Raw genomic sequence first — 22,353 nt, 5'->3', positions numbered from 1 at the left:
TGTGTGTGTGTGTGTGTGTGTGTGTGTGTGTGTGTGTGTGTGTGTGTGTGTGTGTGTGTGTGTGTGTGTGTGTGTGTGTGTGTGTGTGTGTGTGTGTGTGTGTGTGTGTGTGTGTGTGTGTGTGTGTGTGTGTGTGTGTGTGTGTGTGTGTGTGTGTGTGTGTGTGTGTGTGTGTGTGTGTGTGTGTGTGTGTGTGTGTGTGTGTGTGTGTGTGTGTGTGTGTGTGTGTGTGTGTGTGTGTGTGTGTGTGTGTGTGTGTGTGTGTGTGTGTGTGTGTGTGTGTGTGTGTGTGTGTGTGTGTGTGTGTGTGTGTGTGTGTGTGTGTGTGTGTGTGTGTGTGTGTGTGTGTGTGTGTGTGTGTGTGTGTGTGTGTGTGTGTGTGTGTGTGTGTGTGTGTGTGTGTGTGTGTGTGTGTGTGTGTGTGTGTGTGTGTGTGTGTGTGTGTGTGTGTGTGTGTGTGTGTGTGTGTGTGTGTGTGTGTGTGTGTGTGTGTGTGTGTGTGTGTGTGTGTGTGTGTGTGTGTGTGTGTGTGTGTGTGTGTGTGTGTGTGTGTGTGTGTGTGTGTGTGTGTGTGTGTGTGTGTGTGTGTGTGTGTGTGTGTGTGTGTGTGTGTGTGTGTGTGTGTGTGTGTGTGTGTGTGTGTGTGTGTGTGTGTGTGTGTGTGTGTGTGTGTGTGTGTGTGTGTGTGTGTGTGTGTGTGTGTGTGTGTGTGTGTGTGTGTGTGTGTGTGTGTGTGTGTGTGTGTGTGTGTGTGTGTGTGTGTGTGTGTGTGTGTGTGTGTGTGTGTGTGTGTGTGTGTGTGTGTGTGTGTGTGTGTGTGTGTGTGTGTGTGTGTGTGTGTGTGTGTGTGTGTGTGTGTGTGTGTGTGTGTGTGTGTGTGTGTGTGTGTGTGTGTGTGTGTGTGTGTGTGTGTGTGTGTGTGTGTGTGTGTGTGTGTGTGTGTGTGTGTGTGTGTGTGTGTGTGTGTGTGTGTGTGTGTGTGTGTGTGTGTGTGTGTGTGTGTGTGTGTGTGTGTGTGTGTGTGTGTGTGTGTGTGTGTGTGTGTGTGTGTGTGTGTGTGTGTGTGTGTGTGTGTGTGTGTGTGTGTGTGTGTGTGTGTGTGTGTGTGTGTGTGTGTGTGTGTGTGTGTGTGTGTGTGTGTGTGTGTGTGTGTGTGTGTGTGTGTGTGTGTGTGTGTGTGTGTGTGTGTGTGTGTGTGTGTGTGTGTGTGTGTGTGTGTGTGTGTGTGTGTGTGTGTGTGTGTGTGTGTGTGTGTGTGTGTGTGTGTGTGTGTGTGTGTGTGTGTGTGTGTGTGTGTGTGTGTGTGTGTGTGTGTGTGTGTGTGTGTGTGTGTGTGTGTGTGTGTGTGTGTGTGTGTGTGTGTGTGTGTGTGTGTGTGTGTGTGTGTGTGTGTGTGTGTGTGTGTGTGTGTGTGTGTGTGTGTGTGTGTGTGTGTGTGTGTGTGTGTGTGTGTGTGTGTGTGTGTGTGTGTGTGTGTGTGTGTGTGTGTGTGTGTGTGTGTGTGTGTGTGTGTGTGTGTGTGTGTGTGTGTGTGTGTGTGTGTGTGTGTGTGTGTGTGTGTGTGTGTGTGTGTGTGTGTGTGTGTGTGTGTGTGTGTGTGTGTGTGTGTGTGTGTGTGTGTGTGTGTGTGTGTGTGTGTGTGTGTGTGTGTGTGTGTGTGTGTGTGTGTGTGTGTGTGTGTGTGTGTGTGTGTGTGTGTGTGTGTGTGTGTGTGTGTGTCTTCTTTGTTGTGAAGTACAAGTACTTGCACATTTTTCCAAGAGGTTGGAATAGCAACCCAAAGAGCCACTTCATTAAGATTTTTATTGACTCCAAAATAGTTTGACCTCCAGGTGTAATCATCTCTTGTATTATTACTTGATTTTCAGTGGGTTATTCAGCTCTATTATATTAGCATGTATCATAACCATTCAGCCTTCTGCGCCCAAAGTTAAACATCTCTCTCTTCAATCCTGACCCCCTGGAGGGAGTGTAGTGGTCGTCGTGATGTCGTGTATTGTCCGTCTCCAAAGATCTCTGTCTCTGGTCATTTCTTTCAAATCATGCATAGGTCTTTTACATATTCCTGTAATCTGATCGATCCATTTTGTTGGGGATCTTCCTCGTGATCTTCGACCTTCCACCTTTCCTTGTATAATGAGTCTTTCCATGTTTTCTGTGTTGGCTCTCATAACATGTCCAAAGTATTTTAATTGTTGGAGATGGACTTTACTGGAGAGCCGTTGGCTAACTTTTAGCTCTCTTAAAATCGAATTATTTGTTCTATGGTCGGTCCAAAGAATTCGTAGCATTCGTCTCCAACAGAACAGACGTCTTTCAGTGGCGTCTATCTTTCTTCTTTCCGAATTTCTCAGGGTCCAAGATTCACATCCGTAAGTCAGTATTGGGAATATTAAGCAGTTGATCAACCTCATCTTTAACGCTCTTGAAATTTGACAGTCCTTCCATATTGTGGTCATTTTTGCTGTGGCCACTTTTGCTAGATCACATCTACGTTTTATTTCCTCCTGTAGTGACCCTGTGTTTGTGGTTAATGATTCCAGATATAAGTATGAGTTCACAACTTCAAACCGATCAATTGTGGTTATATGTGGATGATTGTTATGGAGTCTATCCACTATCATGATCTTTGTCTTTGATATGTTTAATTGCAGACCAAATATTTGACTTTCGTTTTCAACCAGTCGTATAAGATCAATCAGCTCTGCTTGACTATTTGCAAGAAGGGATGTGTCATCTGCGAAACGTAGGTTGTTTATTTTATGACCATTTATTGAGATGCCTTTTTCCCATCCTTCAAGTGCTCTTCGCATAATATGCTCTCTATGTGTGTGTGTGTGTGTGTGTGTGTGTGTGTGTGTGTGTGTGTGTGTGTGTGTGTGTTTGTGTGTGTGTGTGTGTGTGTGTGTGTGTGTGTGTGTGTGTGTGTGTGTGTGTGTGTGTGTGTGTGTGTGTGTGTGTGTGTGTGTGTGTGTGTGTGTGTGTGTGTGTGTGTGTGTGTGTGTGTGTGTGTGTGTGTGTGTGTGTGTGTGTGTGTGTGTGTGTGTGTGTGTGTGTGTGTGTGTGTGTGTGTGTGTGTGTGTGTGTGTGTGTGTGTGTGTGTGTGTGTGTGTGTGTGTGTGTGTGTGTGTGTGTGTGTGTGTGTGTGTGTGTGTGTGTGTGTGTGTGTGTGTGTGTGTGTGTGTGTGTGTGTGTGTGTGTGTGTGTGTGTGTGTGTGTGTGTGTGTGTGTGTGTGTGTGTGTGTGTGTGTGTGTGTGTGTGTGTGTGTGTGTGTGTGTGTGTGTGTGTGTGTGTGTGTGTGTGTGTGTGTGTGTGTGTGTGTGTGTGTGTGTGTGTGTGTGTGTGTGTGTGTGTGTGTGTGTGTGTGTGTGTGTGTGTGTGTGTGTGTGTGTGTGTGTGTGTGTGTGTGTGTGTGTGTGTGTGTGTGTGTGTGTGTGTGTGTGTGTGTGTGTGTGTGTGTGTGTGTGTGTGTGTGTGTGTGTGTGTGTGTGTGTGTGTGTGTGTGTGTGTGTGTGTGTGTGTGTGTGTGTGTGTGTGTGTGTGTGTGTGTGTGTGTGTGTGTGTGTGTGTGTGTGTGTGTGTGTGTGTGTGTGTGTGTGTGTGTGTGTGTGTGTGTGTGTGTGTGTGTGTGTGTGTGTGTGTGTGTGTGTGTGTGTGTGTGTGTGTGTGTGTGTGTGTGTGTGTGTGTGTGTGTGTGTGTGTGTGTGTGTGTGTGTGTGTGTGTGTGTGTGTGTGTGTGTGGGTGTGTGGGTGTGTGGGTGTGTGGGTGTGTGGGTTTGTGGGTGTGTGGGTGTGTGGGTGTGTGGGTGTGTGTGTGTGTGTCTTCTTTGTTGTGAAGTACAAGTACTTGCACATTTTTCCAAGAGGTTGGAATAGCAACCCAAAGAGCCACTTCATTAAGATTTTTATTGACTCCAAAATAGTTTGACCTCCAGGTGTAATCATCTCTTGTATTATTACTTGATCTTCAGTGGGTTATTCAGCTCTATTATATTAGCATGTATCATAACCATTCAGCCTTCTGCGCCCAAAGTTAAACATCTCTCTCTTCAATCCTGACCCCCTGGAGGGAGTGTAGTGGTCGTCGTGATGTCGTGTATTGTCCGTCTCCAAAGATCTCTGTCTCTGGTCATTTCTTTCAAATCATGCATAGGTCTTTTACATATTCCTGTAATCTGATCGATCCATTTTGTTGGGGATCTTCCTCGTGATCTTCGACCTTCCACCTTTCCTTGTATAATGAGTCTTTCCATGTTTTCTGTGTTGGCTCTCATAACATGTCCAAAGTATTTTAATTGTTGGAGATGGACTTTACTGGAGAGCCGTTGGCTAACTTTTAGCTCTCTTAAAATCGAATTATTTGTTCTATGGTCGGTCCAAAGAATTCGTAGCATTCGTCTCCAACAGAACAGACGTCTTTCAGTGGCGTCTATCTTTCTTCTTTCCGAATTTCTCAGGGTCCAAGATTCACATCCGTAAGTCAGTATTGGGAATATTAAGCAGTTGATCAACCTCATCTTTAACGCTCTTGAAATTTGACAGTCCTTCCATATTGTGGTCATTTTTGCTGTGGCCACTTTTGCTAGATCACATCTACGTTTTATTTCCTCCTGTAGTGACCCTGTGTTTGTGGTTAATGATTCCAGATATAAGTATGAGTTCACAACTTCAAACCGATCAATTGTGGTTATATGTGGATGATTGTTATGTAGTCTATCCACTATCATGATCTTTGTCTTTGATATGTTTAATTGCAGACCAAATATTTGACTTTCGTTTTCAACCAGTCGTATAAGATCAATCAGCTCTGCTTGACTATTTGCAAGAAGGGATGTGTCATCTGCGAAACGTAGGTTGTTTATTTTATGACCATTTATTGAGATGCCTTTTTCCCATCCTTCAAGTGCTCTTCGCATAATATGCTCTCTATATATATTGAGTAATTGTGGCGATAGTATACATCCCTGTCTGACACCCTGTTCTGGATGAAATTTGTTTGAAAGTGTGTCAAGCACTTTAACTGATCCAGTAGTGTGTTCGTATAGTTCAGTTATAAGCGAAATAAGGTGTTGGGGTACGCTTACTTCTTTTAGTATTTGCCATAAGTGTCTCCACTTGACCCTGTCGAACGCCTTACGATAATCTATAAAGCATATGTACAGTGGATTATTGAATTCCCTAGATTTTTCGATTATCTGTCTTATATTTAACAGGTGTTCTCCAGTACCCCTACCTTTGGTAAATCCAGTTTGCTCTTGTGGAATTTCTCTTTGAAGGAATGTTTTTAGTCTCTCGTTGATTATATGTAGTATATGTGATATAAGAGAAATAGTTCTATAATTGTCGCATTTATGGAAGCTACCTTTTTTATGAATTGTGGTTATTGTAGATTTTGTCCAGTCTTCAGGCCATTGTTTTGAATGCCATATTTGGTTACAGAGTAGATGAAGTAGTTTTACGCCAGTTTCTTCTGTGGCTTTGAGCATTTCTGCTGTTATCATATCTGGACCTGGTGCTTTATTATATTTGAGCTTACTGTTGAACATAGGCCTCCCCTAATTTCTTCTAATTCTGTCGGTCTTGAGTTTTCTGCAGCCAATTCCCAGTGATTATTTTGACGTTGTCTGTGCATCGTGTTTGTGGTCTACCTCTACTTCTCCTGTCTACCTGTGGTCTTCACATTTTAATTTTTTTTGTCCACTGGCCGTCGCATACAACTTATTTACACTTCTCCAAGAAATTAACGCACCACCATGAAAATTGGTCATTTTTAATGTCTCGAATTTCCTAAATCTGTTGCCGATTTAAGTGATTTTTTTTTAATATATTATAGCCTTATTCTTTAACAATATGGCTGTAATAATATTGTTACTAGACATGTAAATTGTCATTATATACCGGGTGTACCAATCAAATTGTAATTTTTTCTCAAAGTTCGCGTCACCCTGGGAATATCCTAGCATTTATAAAACACTGAAATTAAAACCCAACTATAGCATCATGTTTTGATTAACATTCTCTTTTTCTATTCATTCAGGTATGTTGAATAATAAAAAAGTTAGGTACTTTAAGAACTAGCATTGTTTTTCATCAATACAAAGTGTTTTTAAATAAGTATGGCAAACATTAAAGGTAATCCTGCATGAAAAATAATGACAATTTGCTTTATAAAATTATGTCTGCAAATGCGTCGTTTCCGAGATAGGGGGTGTTAAAATTTTTTTTACAAACTGACGATTTATTTATTGCTCTAAAACCGGTTGCGATATTCAAATGAAATTTGGTGGGTTTTAAGAGATAGTTATTGTACATTTTTTGACATACAATTAAGAATTTTATGTTCACCATTGGCGCACGTAAGGGTCATATTGCCCGTATGCGCGCCAATTGTGAAAATTCAATTCCTAATTGTATATAAAAAATGCACAATAACTTCCATCGAATTTCATTTGTATATATTAACCGGTTTTAGAGCAATAAATAAATCGTCAGTTTGAAAGAAAAATTTCAACACCCTCTATCTCGAAAACGAAGCATTTGCCGACATACGTTTATAAAGTAAACTCTTATTATTTTTTCATGCAGAATTACCCTTTAAGTTTGCCATATTTATTTAAAAACACCCTGTAGGTATTGACGAAAAACAATGCTAGTTGTTAAAGGACCTAACTTTTTTATTATCCAACATAAGCGAATGAATAAAAAAACAGAATGTTAAGAAAATATAACGCTATAGTTGGCTTTTAATTTCAACATTTAATATTCAACAGGGTCACGCGAACTTTGAGAAAAAAGCATTTACGGACATACGTAAGAAATATTTTAACACCCTCTATCTCGGAAACAAAGCATTTGCGGACATACGTTTAGCAGTATGTTATTATTTTTTCATGCAGAATTACCCCTTTAAGTTTGTCATACTTATTTAAAAACACCCTGTAGGTATTGATGAAAAACAATGCTAGTTGTTAAAGTACCTAACTTTTTTATTATCCAACATAAGCGAATGAATCAAAAAACAGAATGTTAAGAAAACAATTTACCTGACCAACAGGTACAATTTGATTGTTACACCCAGTATACAATGACGATTTACCTGTCTAGCAACAACAATATTACAGCGATATTGTTAACGAATAAGGCTATAACATATTAAAAAATAACTTGAATCGGACAACTCGTTTAGGAAATTCGAGACATCAAAAATGACACATTTTTAAGGTGGTGCGTTAATTTCTTGGCGAATGTACAGAAATCTAAAAAAAAAGCCTTAGATTTGTGAAAATCGTGAAAATCCTTTTAGTTTTCTATTTATTGTTTAAATATAAGACTTCAAGCTTGCAAAGTGATACAATTTAAATTCCCATTTATATTAATGTTATTAATAAATTACTTCTGTACGATTGCATTTATCTAATCGTCCACAAAACAGTGACACAAATAGCTGTGACTTAATTGAATTCCGTGTTTCCCTTACTATTATCAAATACTCTGGGCAAATTAGAACAAAACAAGGAAACGTTATTTACCAGCTATTTTATTGCTGGAATCGAATCTTAATATCGCATATATTAGTAATATGTATGTAGGTTTGCAAACTCTGCAGAAATTTTCAGTTATTACTCTGTAACTCCGAAGATTTTAACTTTACACCAAAAACACTCAAATAAACATATTTATCTTCAAGAAACTCATAATATATATTATAATAATAAAACGATCGTATTACCTGTGAAACAATACCAAAAATACCAAAATCACAATCAAAAACGAGGTTGAAGAAAATAGAATCTCAAAGTTCAAAATCGCTATACGTTAAAAAGATTTGTATTTTCTTGGCTTCTCATGGAGCAATTTGCTTCAATTTAATACGAAGTAACTCGAGTAGAGCCGCCAACCTAACGCATTACTAAATTCAAAAATGCTTTTGGGACTGGATCCCGCGTACCAAAAAAAAGTTGATTAATAGCAAGCTGAAAATTTGTTAATAGCTTAACGGTGTCTAGACGGACAAACTTTGATGTACGGGAACACTGGAACAGGGGAAGTTTTAGTTGTGGAACAGGTTGAAAATTTGGAACGTCAGACTACGAAAACGTCCCATGTATTTTGTCGGACAGAACTGCCAATTGATTTGTTACCCTTTCATTAAACTCTCATGCAAAAGTCAGACTGCTATTTATCACCTGTCATAATTCCTGTCATTTGACATGTTCTACGTGTTGGACTTATTAAAATGACCAGTTGGTGGTAAATACCTGTCTAATTTTTTTAATAAAAGGGTAACAAATCAATTGGAAGTTCTGTCCGACAACATACATGGGACGTTTTCGTAGTCTGGCGTTCCAATTTTTAAGCTGTTCCACAATGAAAACTTCCCCTGTTCCAGTGTTTCCATGCATCAAAGTTTGTCCGACGAGACACCGTTAAGCTATTAACAAATTTTCAGCTTGCTATTAATAAACTTCTTTTTGGTACGCGGGATCCAGGCCTATTTAGTTTTGTTATAATAAATTAATTTACTTATAACAAAATAAAACTACATACTTTTTCCTGTTGTAGACTTTTTTTAAGAAAAACTGACTACATGTATACTTTTTAATTAACGTTCAAAATACAAATATTCTCATTTGAAAGCTGTATAATTATTTAAACAATCTTCGTTTAAACAAACTGAAATTTTTAGAATTAAATAAATTTATTATAATAATACTAAAGCATTTTTGGCATTTAGTAATGAGTTAGTTAGGTGGCTCTACTCGAGTTACTTCGGATTAAAAAAAATGAAGAAAATTGCTCTATGGTAAGCTGAGAAAATACATTTTTTTTAACGTATAGATACCGATTTTGAACTTTGAAATTCTTTTACTTCAACATAGTTTTTGATTGATATTTTGGTATTTTTAGTATTTTCACGCGTAATCTAAATTGTTTTTATAATGTTAATATTTATGTTATGAGTCCCTTAAAGATATGAAAATTTGTGTGTAGAAAGATAACCGGCATAAAAATTTAATGATTCGAAGATTACCATCTTATTGTTTATAACTTTGTCGCAAATGCCGCTCAAATTTGACCGGTTGTATCTCAGGAACCTCTGCTGTAATTCCATTTTTTGTCTTTTAAAAGAAGCGTCCTGTCGCTTCCTTTTCAACACCGTTTTCTTAATTTAATTTAATATAATGGTTGCTAAGGTATTCCATTTTGTTTATATGCCAAAATATTGTTTATAACTTTAAAACACTCCTGAGGCCGCTCAAGTACTTAGTCCAATTTTAATTATGTAAAGTACGTTAGATAGGTATACATAGCATAGGCGTAACCAGGGGGGTTTTGGGGGTACCCCCCCATTGGAATGTACTTTGAGCTCTATACGCTTAACATCATACCCTTCAGAGACCTTCCAGTAGTTGTAACCCCCCCCCTTTCATGTAGTTGTAACCCCCCCTAGGATCATCCTGGTTACGCCTAGGATACCTAGTTCCTTTTTACGAAAATCATAGTTATTCTGGTGTATCATAATTATTTTGATTATTATTGGGACCGTAAATTTTTAATTAACCATTTAATTATTGCTAAACTATTTGTTACATTGTCACCGGCTTCCGGAAATATAATCTACCTACTACAAAAAAACTTTAATGTCACCAATCTATTGGATTCTTCGAGAAAACCACCAGGATTTTCCGAGGAAAATTTTCGTTAATGAAAATCAGAAAATATCTTTGTGCAGAATTAAATTACGGTAAATTTTTATTTGGGTATTTTTGCTTTACAGAGCAATAATTAAAAAAAATATTTCAGAGTGCTAATTTGTTTATAAACAACATAACACACTTTCTGTGGATTTTGTATACCTATATTACTAATATGAATATGTATATGCAATCTTAAGATTCGATTACAGCAATAAAATAGCTTGGAAATAACTTTTCCCAAAAATCCTTTTTGCGATAATCTGACCAGACTAAAAGCATTTACGTGAATAGCCCTGTACAAACACTGAGCGCGTAGAGAATTTGATACAGGTCATGAAACAGATACTTGAAATCCACGACTTGATTATAAAAAACTATATTTGTTTTGCAGTTGATCGACTATGCCGGGAACAGTTGAAACGTTCTTCTTGCTATTATCGTTCTATAGACTTATTGGAACCGCCAGTTCTGAGCTAGATCTGTGTGATGTTACGGGAAGTACGGATTATACGAACTACACCTCCGAAATCACGCAAAACTGTGGTTGTATCGATAACGATAACACAACATGTATCCGAAAATGCTGTCAGCTAGGATTTTATCATCATCACGTGGAAGAACCACGGTATGGAATCTACGAAAGTGTCTGCATAAAAAATGAATCTGCCTCACTCAACTTCTCCGTACCCATCTATAACAATGAAAGTATAGTATACTACGAAACCGATTTTGTTATTGGTATGTTGGGTTGTAACGAGGGCGAATTTTATAGATATTTTAAACTGAATAATACAGATCCTTCAGAAAAGTTCTATGTCCAGGAAAATGGAACGTTATTTTTTAAATCTAAAAATAAATATTATAGTAATGATCGATTTTGCGTTGATGAAGATGAGGGCTTATCAGTGTTTTTGTGCTACTCCTCGCCCAATCCAAGTCTGTTGCAGAGATTAAATAAAATAGGTATTTGATTTTTTTACTGACATTATTGCACATTATATTTTATTTAGTGCACATAATTTAATCTTTTGTATACTGCACATTTAAGTTAATAATTTTTACGATTTTCTATTACTAGTATGGTATAGTTAGACCCAAACCCAGACATCCAAAGTGAAAGTTATCCTCCAACACCAAATTGTTCTATATGGTCCACATAATGTTCAGAAAAAAGTCACACCATTTTGAGCGTCGGGTTTGGGGGGAAAGGGGGGAGAAATCTGCAAATTCGTAGTTTTTTACGTATTTCGTCAATATTTCTAAAACTAAGCGGTCTAGCATGAACAACCCTCTACACAAAATTGTTCTACATTAAATTTGAAATAAAAAAGGCCCTATGCATAACCCTTCTAAAATGAACGGTTCCAAAGTTACGGAGGTAGTATAGTATAATTGGTCCAAAAAAAGGCCTAACCCAGACATCCAAAGTAAAAGTTTTCCTTCGACACCAAATTGTTCTATATGGTCCACATATTGTTCAGTAAAAAGTTACACCATTTTGAGCGTCCGGTTTGGGAGGGAGATGGGGGAGAAGTCGGTAAATTAGTAGTTTTTTTACGTTTTTCGCCAATATTTCTAAAACTATGCTTTAGCGTAAGCAATGTTTTATAGAAAAATATTCTACATAAAATTTAAAACAAAAAAGGTTCTATACATAATTGTTATAAAATCAACGGTTCCAGAGTTACGGAGGGTGAAAAGTGGAGGTTTTCGATACTTTTTATATTTACCGATTTCTCTCCCCTCTCCCCCCCAAACCCGACCCTCAAAATGGTGTGACTTTTTTCTGAACATTGTGTGGACCATATAGAACAATTTGGTGTTAGAGGATAACTTTCACTTTGGATGTCTGGGTTTTTGGTATAGTTATATCATAAATATTGCCCAAAAAATATAAAAAGTATCGAAAACTTCGACTTTCACCCTCTGTAACTCTGGAAACGTTGATTTTATAACAATTATGTATTGAATATATTTTGTTTTAAATTTCATGTAGAGCATTTTTGTATATAACATTGTTTACGCTAAAGCATAGTTTTAGAAATATTGACGAAGAACGTAAAAAAACTACTAATTTACCGGCTTCTCTCCCATCTCCCTCCCAAACCGGACGCTCAAAATGGTGTAACTTTTTACTGAACAATATGTGGACCATATAGAACATTTTGGTGTTGGAGGAAAACTTTTACTTTGGATGTTTTGGTTAGGCCTTTTTTGGACCAGTTATACTATACTACCTCCGTAACTTTAGAACCATTCATTTTAGAAAGATTATGCATAGGGCCTTTTTTATTTCAAATTTAATGTAGAACAATTTTGTATAGAGGGTTGTTCATGCTAAACCGCATAGTTTTAGAAATATTGGCGAAAAACTTAAAAAACTACGAATTTACCGATTTCTCCCCCCTCTCCCCCCCAAACCCGACGCTCAAAATGGTGTGACTTTTTTCTGGACATTGTGTGGACCATATAGAACAATTTGGTGTTGAAGGATAACTTTCACTTTGGATGTCTGGGTTATGCCATCTTTTGGATCAACTATACTATACTATACATGACAAATGGAAATTATAAAGGAAACTCTAGTTTCTAAGTCATTTTATATTTTTTTATTAACTCACAGTATATTTACAATATGTTACATATTATAATAATAGGACAAGTAAATGATGAGTGAATTATTTTCTTTAACATATTTATTTAAGGGAATGTTTACGAACTTTCGGCTTCAATGCTATTTAAATGGGATTAATTTTTTCGAATCCTGAGAAAACTATTAAATATTTTTGAAAAAGTTAAACGCAGAATGAAAGATTACGTTATTACCGAGGGCCGAAAGTCCCTGAAAACTTCTATGGTTCATTTCACCAACATACGCCTGTTTTGGATTATCGCGACAACGAATATTTCAGTGTGCAACATAAGAAGTACAAAAGTAGATGGCTCTAATAATTATTCCATTAAACAGCAATGTAATTTGCAATTTATTTTCGTTCTTCATATTTTGCACAATAAAATATTCGTTGTCGAAATAATCCAACACAGGCGTATATTCGTGGAATAGGGTATATACTGTTTATTTTAATAACTTACGTCGACTTTGCAAAGTAACAAGACACTTACTCAACACATACACTACACATTACTCCCCTGACTTAGTGATAAGTTATACAATTACGTGGCTAAAGGTTCTAGTTCTAAACCAAAGCCAGAATCAGAGGAAAAAAAAACTTACAGGGTTGAAAAACTAAGAGAAAATCTAGTGTGATTTTTAATTTCAAATATGTCATTCAAAAGAAACTTTTTGAAGTTATACTTCTTTAGGCACGAGGGTGAATTTTTACATTCCCTGGCGCATGCGCACACCGACAGTATGTTGTTAGTTGCTAAATCATCCAATTTATGTATGTATCAGCGCAACTAAGGTTTGAAAATAATATATTAGTGTTTTTAGTAAATATATTTATTATAATTTTTGTGTCTTTGGATTTGTCTTCCTTGGGAGTAAGATAATAAGTATTTTAAACATTTTTATATTTAATACTTCACTTGTAGTGCAATCACTGAAGGTTTTCACCTCCGATTTCGTTGAACCTCCATCGATTTTTATGAAAATTCGTGAGCAGTTAGAGGATACCTCAAGGAACAAAGGTGATATGGTGGAAACTTGCGCTTTTACCCTGGGGGTGGATGCCACCCCTACTTGGAGGTGAAAATTATAGTGTTAAATATAATACCATAAATCGATAGAGGGCGAAATTCTAAGCAAAATCTGTTATATGAAATTATTAAAATAAATTCATACGTTTTGAGTTATTAAAGATCAAAGATTTTATTTTTCGTAAAAAAATGCATGTTTTAAATCTGTTTTTCACGTATAACTCAAAAACTATAAGCTTTTACAAAAAAGCTGTTATTACCAAAATTTAAGACAATAAAAAACTTAATAGATTCCTCGCTTAAAAAACTACACTACTGTTAGTTCAAAGTGAGTTATCGGTAATTGAATGTACTTATATTTTTTGGCTAGTACTCAAATCCAAATATTCAAGCTAAAATAGCGGGAAAACTGTGCATTTTATAAGATATATCTGCTAAGCACTTGTCAAAATACTTCGAAATACCTATTAAATGAGCTCCAGAATAAGTTAATAGCATCGAAATTAAGCAAGTTATGAAGAAAATAAGAGAACCCTTTCGAATTTTTTAGGAAAAAGTGAAAAATAAAACAAACGCCATTTCCACCAAATATTAAAATTTATAGTAATCCTCACAATAAAGTCTTTATATTAGCATAAGTAATTATTTCAACAATTTTGACCGGTTCAGAATGCATATTTTTGAAAAAAGATATAATTTAAGAAAATCAGAATTTTTAAAATTATCGTAGTTTTCATTTTCTTGTGATAACTCAAAAAATACCCAATATACGTAAAAAATTATATACAACCAAATTTTATTTTTGAAGTTATTCTTCTTTTGGCGCGGTTGAGAGTAAAATTTCATAAATCTGCGCGCATGCGCACACAGACAGTATGGCGTTTAGTTGCTAATCTTTCAAGATAGGTATGTATGTATATTATTTATCAGCGCAAATAAGTCATTAAAAGAATATATTAGTGTTTTTAGTAAATGTATTATTTATTATAATTTTTGGATTTGTCTTTCTCTGTAGTAAGATAATAAAATATTATGTAGGTGTAACATTTTTATATGTCTATTTGTCACCGTGTTGTGTAATTATATCCGAAAGTTACTTGTCACTTCAAGTGGCTCGCTGGTGTAGTTGGTAGAGCGGTGGGTCAGAGAACGGAAGCACACGGAAGGTCGCGGGTTCCAATCCTGGACGATTCATATTTTTTTTTAATTTTTGGTTGTTTTAATAAAAAATTAATAAATAAAAATAATAATAATTTGTTGTTTTAATAAAAATTTTTGAAAGTGGTAGATAAGAAAGTTAGTTTAATATTTAAATGAAATACAAATAACCTGTTAAGTATATTTACTTCGTTGAAATTATATAATAGAAGAATAACTTCTTACGTGCGTACAAAGTACACACACATTCTTTTTCTTTTTTTTTTTTTTTTTCTTAATCAAATATTTTACTTGTCTTACTATTTTAGTAGGGTGAAAAACAACCGAGATAGAAACGTTTAAAGCTTAAATTTTACTGCGAGAACCATGTAGCCGGGGCAATTTAACCTTTTATATTTAACAAAGTAAGGGGTGTAAAAGATTAATTTTAACTTTGTTTAATAGCCCTTAAAATGAGCTTTCAAATGTTTTGTAGGATCCTAATGCCGTAAAAATTAAGGGAGTTATTAAAAAAAAACAATATCATTTTTTGGAAAAAATTTTGGAAGCTAAATTTAAAGAAAATTTTGGAGCACAAATTTTAATGTTATCAACTTGTTCGGCGGCTTATTTGAAAGGTATTTCTAAGTACTTTGAGAAATGTTTAATAAACTTATGTTATAAAATACATCCTTTTCCCGTTATTTAAGCTCAAATACTTATATTTGGATACTCGCTGAAAAAAATATACATTCAACTACCTATAATTCACTTTTAGTTAACATTAACAGGTTTTTCAAGTAAGAAGTTTATTTCATTCTTTATTAGCTTAAATTTTAATAACAAAAACTTTTTTGTAAAAACATATAGTAAAAAATACGTTTAAGACATGCATTTTTTGGACGAAAAATTAAAATCTTATATCTTTAATAACTCAAAAAGTATTAATTTATTTTAATATAACAAATTTTACTTAGAATTTGCCCCTCTATCGATTTATGGGGTTATTTTTAATAAAATAATTTGCTCCCCCGATAAGGGGTGGCATCCACTCCCAGGGTAAAAGCGCAAGTTGGCAACATGTCACCTTTGTTCTTTGAGATATCCTCTAACCACTCACTAATTTTCATGCAAATCGATGGAGATTCAACGAAATCGGAGGTAATAGCTCATATCCACCTTGAGTTACTGCACTATTGAACTATTTGTCACCGTCGTGACAAAACCCTGATGGGTTATTGATAGAGCATTCGACTACATAACGCGAAGGTCCCGGGTTCAAATCCTGACACGGACGATTGTTATCCTTTTTTTTAATTTTTGATATTGTTTTAATAAAAAAATTTTGAAAGTCATAATATCAAAATTAGTTTATTAATTAAATAAAATACAAATAAACTTTTAAGTATATTTATTTCGTTGAAATCATATAATAGAAGTATAACTTCTTACGTGCTTACAAAGTACACACACATTCTTTTTTTTTTTTTATTCATTCTAAGGGACTTTCGGCCCTTGGCAATAAAGTAATCTTTCATTCTGCGGGAAAAGTTTTCAAAAATACTGATTAATTTTCTCAGGATTCGAAAAAAAAAATTACATTTAAAACAGATTGAAAATTTTGACATGCGTCAAAATTTTGCATTTTGTTCCTTTCCCCTTAAAACAGTTATTGGTTTGTTATTCCGCGTAAACAGTTAAAATACACCTGCTTATAAGTTCTGTTGGTTTCCATTTGGAGAGGTAACTCCAAGTAGTTTTTTATCCCATGTCTTCTTCTGTACTCTCTACATCATTTGGTTTAAATAGATACATTTGATAGGTGAAGTGCAAATGCATTGGTTCGGTGACACAATCATAATAGGTATTATATCTGCTTGTTTTAACTGGGTACTGGCACAAGAAACGAAGTTAGAAAACTAGAGGTTCTACCGAGTTGTGCATTACACATACGACTTTTCAGTGACACACTCATAATATATCTGCTTGTTTCAGTTGTATATCTTCACCAGAAACACAGTAAGAAAACTATAGGTTCTACCAAGTTATGCATTACATTTTTGGCTTTCCGGTGACACAATCATAATATATCTGTTTGTTTTAACTTCGTACCTGGCCCATTTTCCCTATTGGTTTTTTATGGGGGGAATATGGTGTTGCGGTCTCTTCAGTTTTTTCTAGGTTTTCCAGGTATGGCTGAACCGAGTGGTTTTTCATTGTTAGTAGAAATTTCTATAGGTCTTTGCGCTTGCTTTATTAAGGTTTTTCTTATTTTCTGTTGTCCTTGTTTGCTGCCATTTCTTACGTAATCTTCTTCTTTCAGCAATTTGGTATTTTATTATTATTGGGATTTCGTTGGTTTCTCGCTGTCTTTTTATATCGGAGTTGCTGCTCAACCCAGAGTTTGAATGAAAGTTGTTAGTTTTTTTAATATTACTTCTATATCCTAGGTTGTTTTACGAGGAATTTTAAGATCTATAAGTGCATCGATTCATTCCTGGAAGGTCCCAATTTGTTTTTTGATTGCATACTATAGTTTTTTTTTTGGCGCTCTACTATTCCCTGAAACATGATTAACAGTATTGGTGAATGGTCAGATGATAGATAAAAGCTTGACTGTATTTTCAGTTGATTTGTATTAATGCCTCTTTTTACGGAAAAATCTCTGACATCTGGTATTTTCTGTGGATCAAAGAGCCAGTATGTGGGTTCCCGTATGCTTATGGTAATGTGCTTAATTTACTGTAATTTATAGTTTTAAGTAATTCTCTACCTTTCTGTTTGGCATTATGTTCTCTTCCTGCTTCTGTTTCCAAGCGTTTAGAAGAAATTGGAGAATTTTTGGTTTTTATTAATATGTTTTGAAATATAAAACATCTGTTATGTAGTAGAGACCTAAGAGTGAAATCCACAAGGAAGAGTTTCCTGTAGCTGGCTGTATACCATTAATTACAAAAAATTTGATGAAAAATTTTGTTTATAAAAGGTATATTTATTTTAGAAACCCTAAAAAGGGCTACAAATACAACACAACGTTTTCGCTCTCTAAAAAGAGCATCATCAGTGTTCTTACAAGCTTTACATGCTATGCCACCAAAAATACATCGGTTAAATCCGTTTAAATATGGACTAAATATCTCACATTGGAATGTTAAATATTAATTAAAAGGATGGATAAAATCCCTGAGGATCTGCCCTAAGGCATTATATGACCTTCCACGAAGTACGTGGGTTGGTGAGTAAAAATTATGTGTCTTCACATTGAAAACGGTGAGAGTCAGCTGAGTCAGTTGACACATTGAGTCTCATTGTGACTGAGTCAGTTGACTCACCGTTGTCAATTTGAAGATACATAATTTTTACTCAACAACCCACGTGCTTCGTCGAAGGTCATACAGTGCACTGGAATAAGTGTTACCCCCCCCCCTTATTAACTTATTTATTTTTAGCACATAGGCAAAACGCTCGGACAGGTCAATTTTTAAAATAATCATAGTATATTATAGCATCAAGTTTCGAACTTTACGCGATCCGTCTTCAGGAGACAGGCACAACTTTGATTTTTTTTAAATGAGAAAGTACATCATGTGATACTATAGTATTATATTTTGGACTAGTTAGTAGTAAACTTAATTACTGCAGCGTGGTATGGAATCCTAATCATGCAGAACTTGTCTCTAATCTTGAATCTGTTCAAAAAAGATTCTTAAGATATTGTTACCTCAAAAAATATAACAGATATCCGGTTAGAGGCTATAGCTATAATTTACTCCTTTCTGAGTTTGGATTCCATTCACTGCGTAAGCAGCGTGAAATAAACGGCCTAATATTCATCTTCAAAATTGTCAATTGCCTAATTAATAGCGATGTTTTGCTTAGTCTTGTAGACTTTAATGTACCACGAGCTGTGTCACGTTCAGGCGTAACTTTTCATATTTCGGTGCCTAATTCGCAACATAATTTCTATTGTCCGATAAAAAGTATGTGCAGAAGTGTCAATAACTTAAGATCTGTGGACATTTTTTTTCTTAGTTTTAACATCTTTTAACGCGAAATACGCAATAGCTTATCGAATTGATGCCATGTTATTTTTCTTTATTAAGGTCTTTGTTTATTATTGTGTATGTGTATTCACAACAGAAACATTTTTGGTTATTCTTTATTTTATTTTATATTTTGTCATCAAGTGTTCAGTCAATGTATGTAGTTTTCTTATGTACACCTTTATGGGTTTATACCTGGTGGATGTATATTTCAATAAATAAATAAATAAACAAATAAATAAATACCTCATTTAAAAGCTTTTGAAATACTGATTACAAAAATGTATAATATTTTAATCCTTTTTAAGAATGTAGGCGCAAAATTTCGTTCGAATTATTTTTAAACGCATTTATTTTTTTCGAATCCTGAGAAAACTAATAAATATTTTTGAAAAATTTAAAAGCAGAATGAAAGACTACATTATTACCGAGAGCAAAAAGTCCCTGAAAATAAACAAAATGTTTTTTTTTGAATGATATATTTGAAATTAAAGTCAGACTAAATTTTCTCTTTTTTCACCCTTGTGACTTATTAAAATAATCATTATAGAAATTCTTAGGGACTTTCGACCCTCGATAATATTGTATTATTTCATTCCGCGTTTAAATTTTTTAAGTTTAGTTTTCTCAGGATTCGAAAAAAATTAATGCGTTTTAAAGTAATTCGAACGAAATTTTGCGCCTACGCTCTTGAAAAGGATTAAAGTAGTATACATTTTTGTAATCAGTATGTCAAAAGCTTTTAAATGAGGTGTCACATGATGTACTTTCCCATTTAAAAAAAAAAATGTTGTGCCTGTCACCTGAAGAGGGATCGCGTAAAGTTCGAAACAAATGTACCTACAGTCTAACCAGCTTATTGGAATACCGGTTATAAGAATATCCCAGTTTAAGGGATAGCAATTTGAGGTCCCAAAAGGTTTCTACTAGCCACCAATGATCGGTTATTAGAATATCCCGGTTAAGTATATGAATATGTTTGCTTCGCACGAAGGCTATTCCAATAAGCGGGTTCGACTGTATTTGATTTTTTTATTATTATTATTGAACATTATTGCACATATTTTGTATATTATATAGTATACAGTAATGCACACGATTCTATTTTTTCTATACTGCACATTCACGTTTATATTATTTTTCGATTTTATTAAATGATAATGGAAATTAGTTGACAAACATTCGTTGGTTATATGGCTATCCCATTACTTTTTCTTTTCAGTGTCCAGTCGTTTATGTTTTCTATATTACAGCTTTGCCTGAGGTCTGGTATGTGCTACGTTGTCTGTCCCACAATGATTTTCCTGTGATAACTCGGACTATTTTCATTTCACACGATTCCATCAGTCTTTTTGTCCTTGTGGTGTCAGATCTTGTTTCAGCAGTGTAAGTCTTAATTGGCCTAACTACTGTCCTATAGATATTGGCCTTTGTTTCTGTTCGTAGATGTGTGTTGTGCCAGATAGTGTGTTTAGGACATCCTGCTATTATGTTTGCTTTGTTTATTTGTTGAACAACGTCCGCTTCTGTATCTCCATAACTGTGGATTAGTCCTTCCAGGTAGCTGATACTTGCAGGTAGCTGATAGCTACAAGATACAAAAAACAAGAATCTATAAAGCAGTAATTATTAGAGCTATATTGACATACACGGCGGAGACAAGACCTAACACATCTAAAACGAGACGACTACTCGAAACAACAGAGACGAAAATACTCCGACGAATATCAGGGAAAAGTATGTTGGATAGGGAGAGAAGCGAAAACATAAGAAGATCGTGCAATGTATAAGACATAAATGGATGGGTGACAGAACGGAAACAGGAGTGGAACGAACACATTAGTAGAATGGCAGAGGATAGGATAGTACGAATAGCACGAGATAAGTTACCTAATGGACGAAGAAGTATTGGCAGACCAAGAAAAAGATGGTACGATAACTTAAATAATTTAGGAGGCTAATATTGAAGAAGAAACATACAAGAGCTATCTACAAGAAAGAAGAAGAAGAAGAAGAAGGATTTCAACATCCTCGTAAACTAAAGTCGTCATAATAATATCGTTTATTACATAGAAACATATGTCGATGAAACAATTTTAGATAAAATCACTTTTATATATAAAGTGGTTCCTATTTTATCAGATTTATGAACCAATAGAAAAGTCTGGTTATTACAGACTACCAGTGTTTAAAATGTAATTACACATCTGGAAAAATATCGGACTCATTAAATTGATTAACCAAAAACAAACAAGTGGAGTGTACATTCATTGTAAATACAGGGGGATCTTATAAAATTATAGGCATAAATAAGAACTAATTTAAATATAATATACAGGGAGCGGCAAAACAACAACTGATGGTATATTCCTCTTATATAAATACGTATATGATTACTGACTACGAATTAACGTTAGATGGGATTATAAAACGTATACAGGGTGTTTTATATATAATAGTTTACGGATAAATACATAATAGTGAAAACCCCGGAACTTTTCTTATGAAAAATTGGCTGACACTTTGCAGAGAACATGCTGATCAAAAGCTCTCATTGTCCCACGATTCAGAAATCAATTTTTTCTGACTTCAAGAGGTTAAAGTATCGATTTTTAGGCAATTTGGATAATACAATTACATATTTGCATAATAGTAGGGGAGCAAAGTATGCTAAATGTGCAGTCACTCGAGCACTTTGGGCACCTATTGGTTTGTGAAGAGTAGGTTCTAAAACCAAAAAAAGCTAAGTAATGTTTTCCATTTTAGTGGGGACTTTCCATTTTAAATTTAATTTTCCATTTCCAACAATCGTTTTTTCCGATTATAACGCCATCTATGCATAATTCGAAAAAATGTTTCGAATAAAAGTTACTTATTTTTTTGTAAGGAATCCAAATCTGTAATAAAAAAATAGGGTCTCCTATTTAAGATTTTAACGTTACCCCCTACCCCACCTCCGTGGGGGGTCGTGTTTGGTGCCATTCGATAGATTTTTCAAAAATATTAAATAAGTGTATTTTACAGTTTTTCGGTCTGATGTTAATTTCGCGAAATATCGCGGGGTTCGTATTTAAAATATTAAATTTACCCCCCACCCCTCTACGTGGGAAGTCGTGTTTGGTATCATTCGATAGATTTTTAAAAATATTGAGCACATATTTTTCAGTTTCTCGATCTGTCATTCATTTCGCGAAATATTCGCTTTTTTCTTGTGAAACTTTGGGACTCACCCATTTCCTTACGCCCGGCTCAAATCGTCAGATTTTTGAAATATACACTCTTTGACATGTAATTAACATACCTTATCTTAATTTGACAATTTCGAGTTTTTTTCAGGATAGATTTTTTTTCGGGCCCCCTTAACGAACTCCCCTGTGTTAAGAGCCAATATATGGTAGAGGTACAACTGCAGGGTACCAGGTTTCTCCCCATATGATAATCTGATGCGCTCGAGTAACTGCAAAAATCCCCGCTTGGGCTAACCTACCATAATATGTACGGTGTTATTAAATATGTGCAATGTGCAGCATACTTCAGGGAATGACTCTGCACGAACAAATAGTCACAGTTTGCTACAGGGTGCCCCAAAAATAGCGGAACGGTCGAATATTTTGCGAAATGAACATCGGATCGAAAAACTGAAAAATATGTGTTCAATATTTTTCTAAAATCTATCGAATGGCACTAAACACAACCCCCCACTCCACCCCCTGGAAGTCGGGTGGGGGGTAACTTTAAAATCTTAAATGAAAACTCCCATTTTTTTATTGAAGATTTGGATTCCTTGCGTAAAAGTAAGCAAGTTTTACTCGAG

General features: G+C 35.2%; 1 protein-coding gene across 14 annotated transcripts in view; it reads left to right on the top strand.

Annotated features, from left to right (window-relative positions):
• Nucleotides 1-22,353, top strand: part of LOC126889954 (G-protein coupled receptor Mth2-like) — a 595,837-nt gene that overhangs the window by 361,795 nt on the left and 211,689 nt on the right. The window contains exon 1 of one of the 14 annotated variants that reach the window (XM_050658719.1): nt 10,086-10,662. The exons of the other annotated variants lie outside the window; for them this stretch is intronic. Within the exon in view, the coding sequence (XP_050514676.1) occupies nt 10,101-10,662 (562 nt within the window). The 5' untranslated portion in view covers nt 10,086-10,100. Of the gene's footprint in view, nt 1-10,085; nt 10,663-22,353 lie in introns of those variants that run through there. 14 annotated transcript variants of the gene reach the window in all.

The sequence above is a fragment of the Diabrotica virgifera genome, chromosome 8 (genome assembly GCF_917563875.1).
Source record: "Diabrotica virgifera virgifera chromosome 8, PGI_DIABVI_V3a".
Lineage (NCBI taxonomy): Eukaryota > Metazoa > Arthropoda > Insecta > Coleoptera > Chrysomelidae > Diabrotica > Diabrotica virgifera.
Note: the sequence above shows the minus strand (reverse complement) of the source record. Positions and strands in the feature narration are given on the sequence as shown.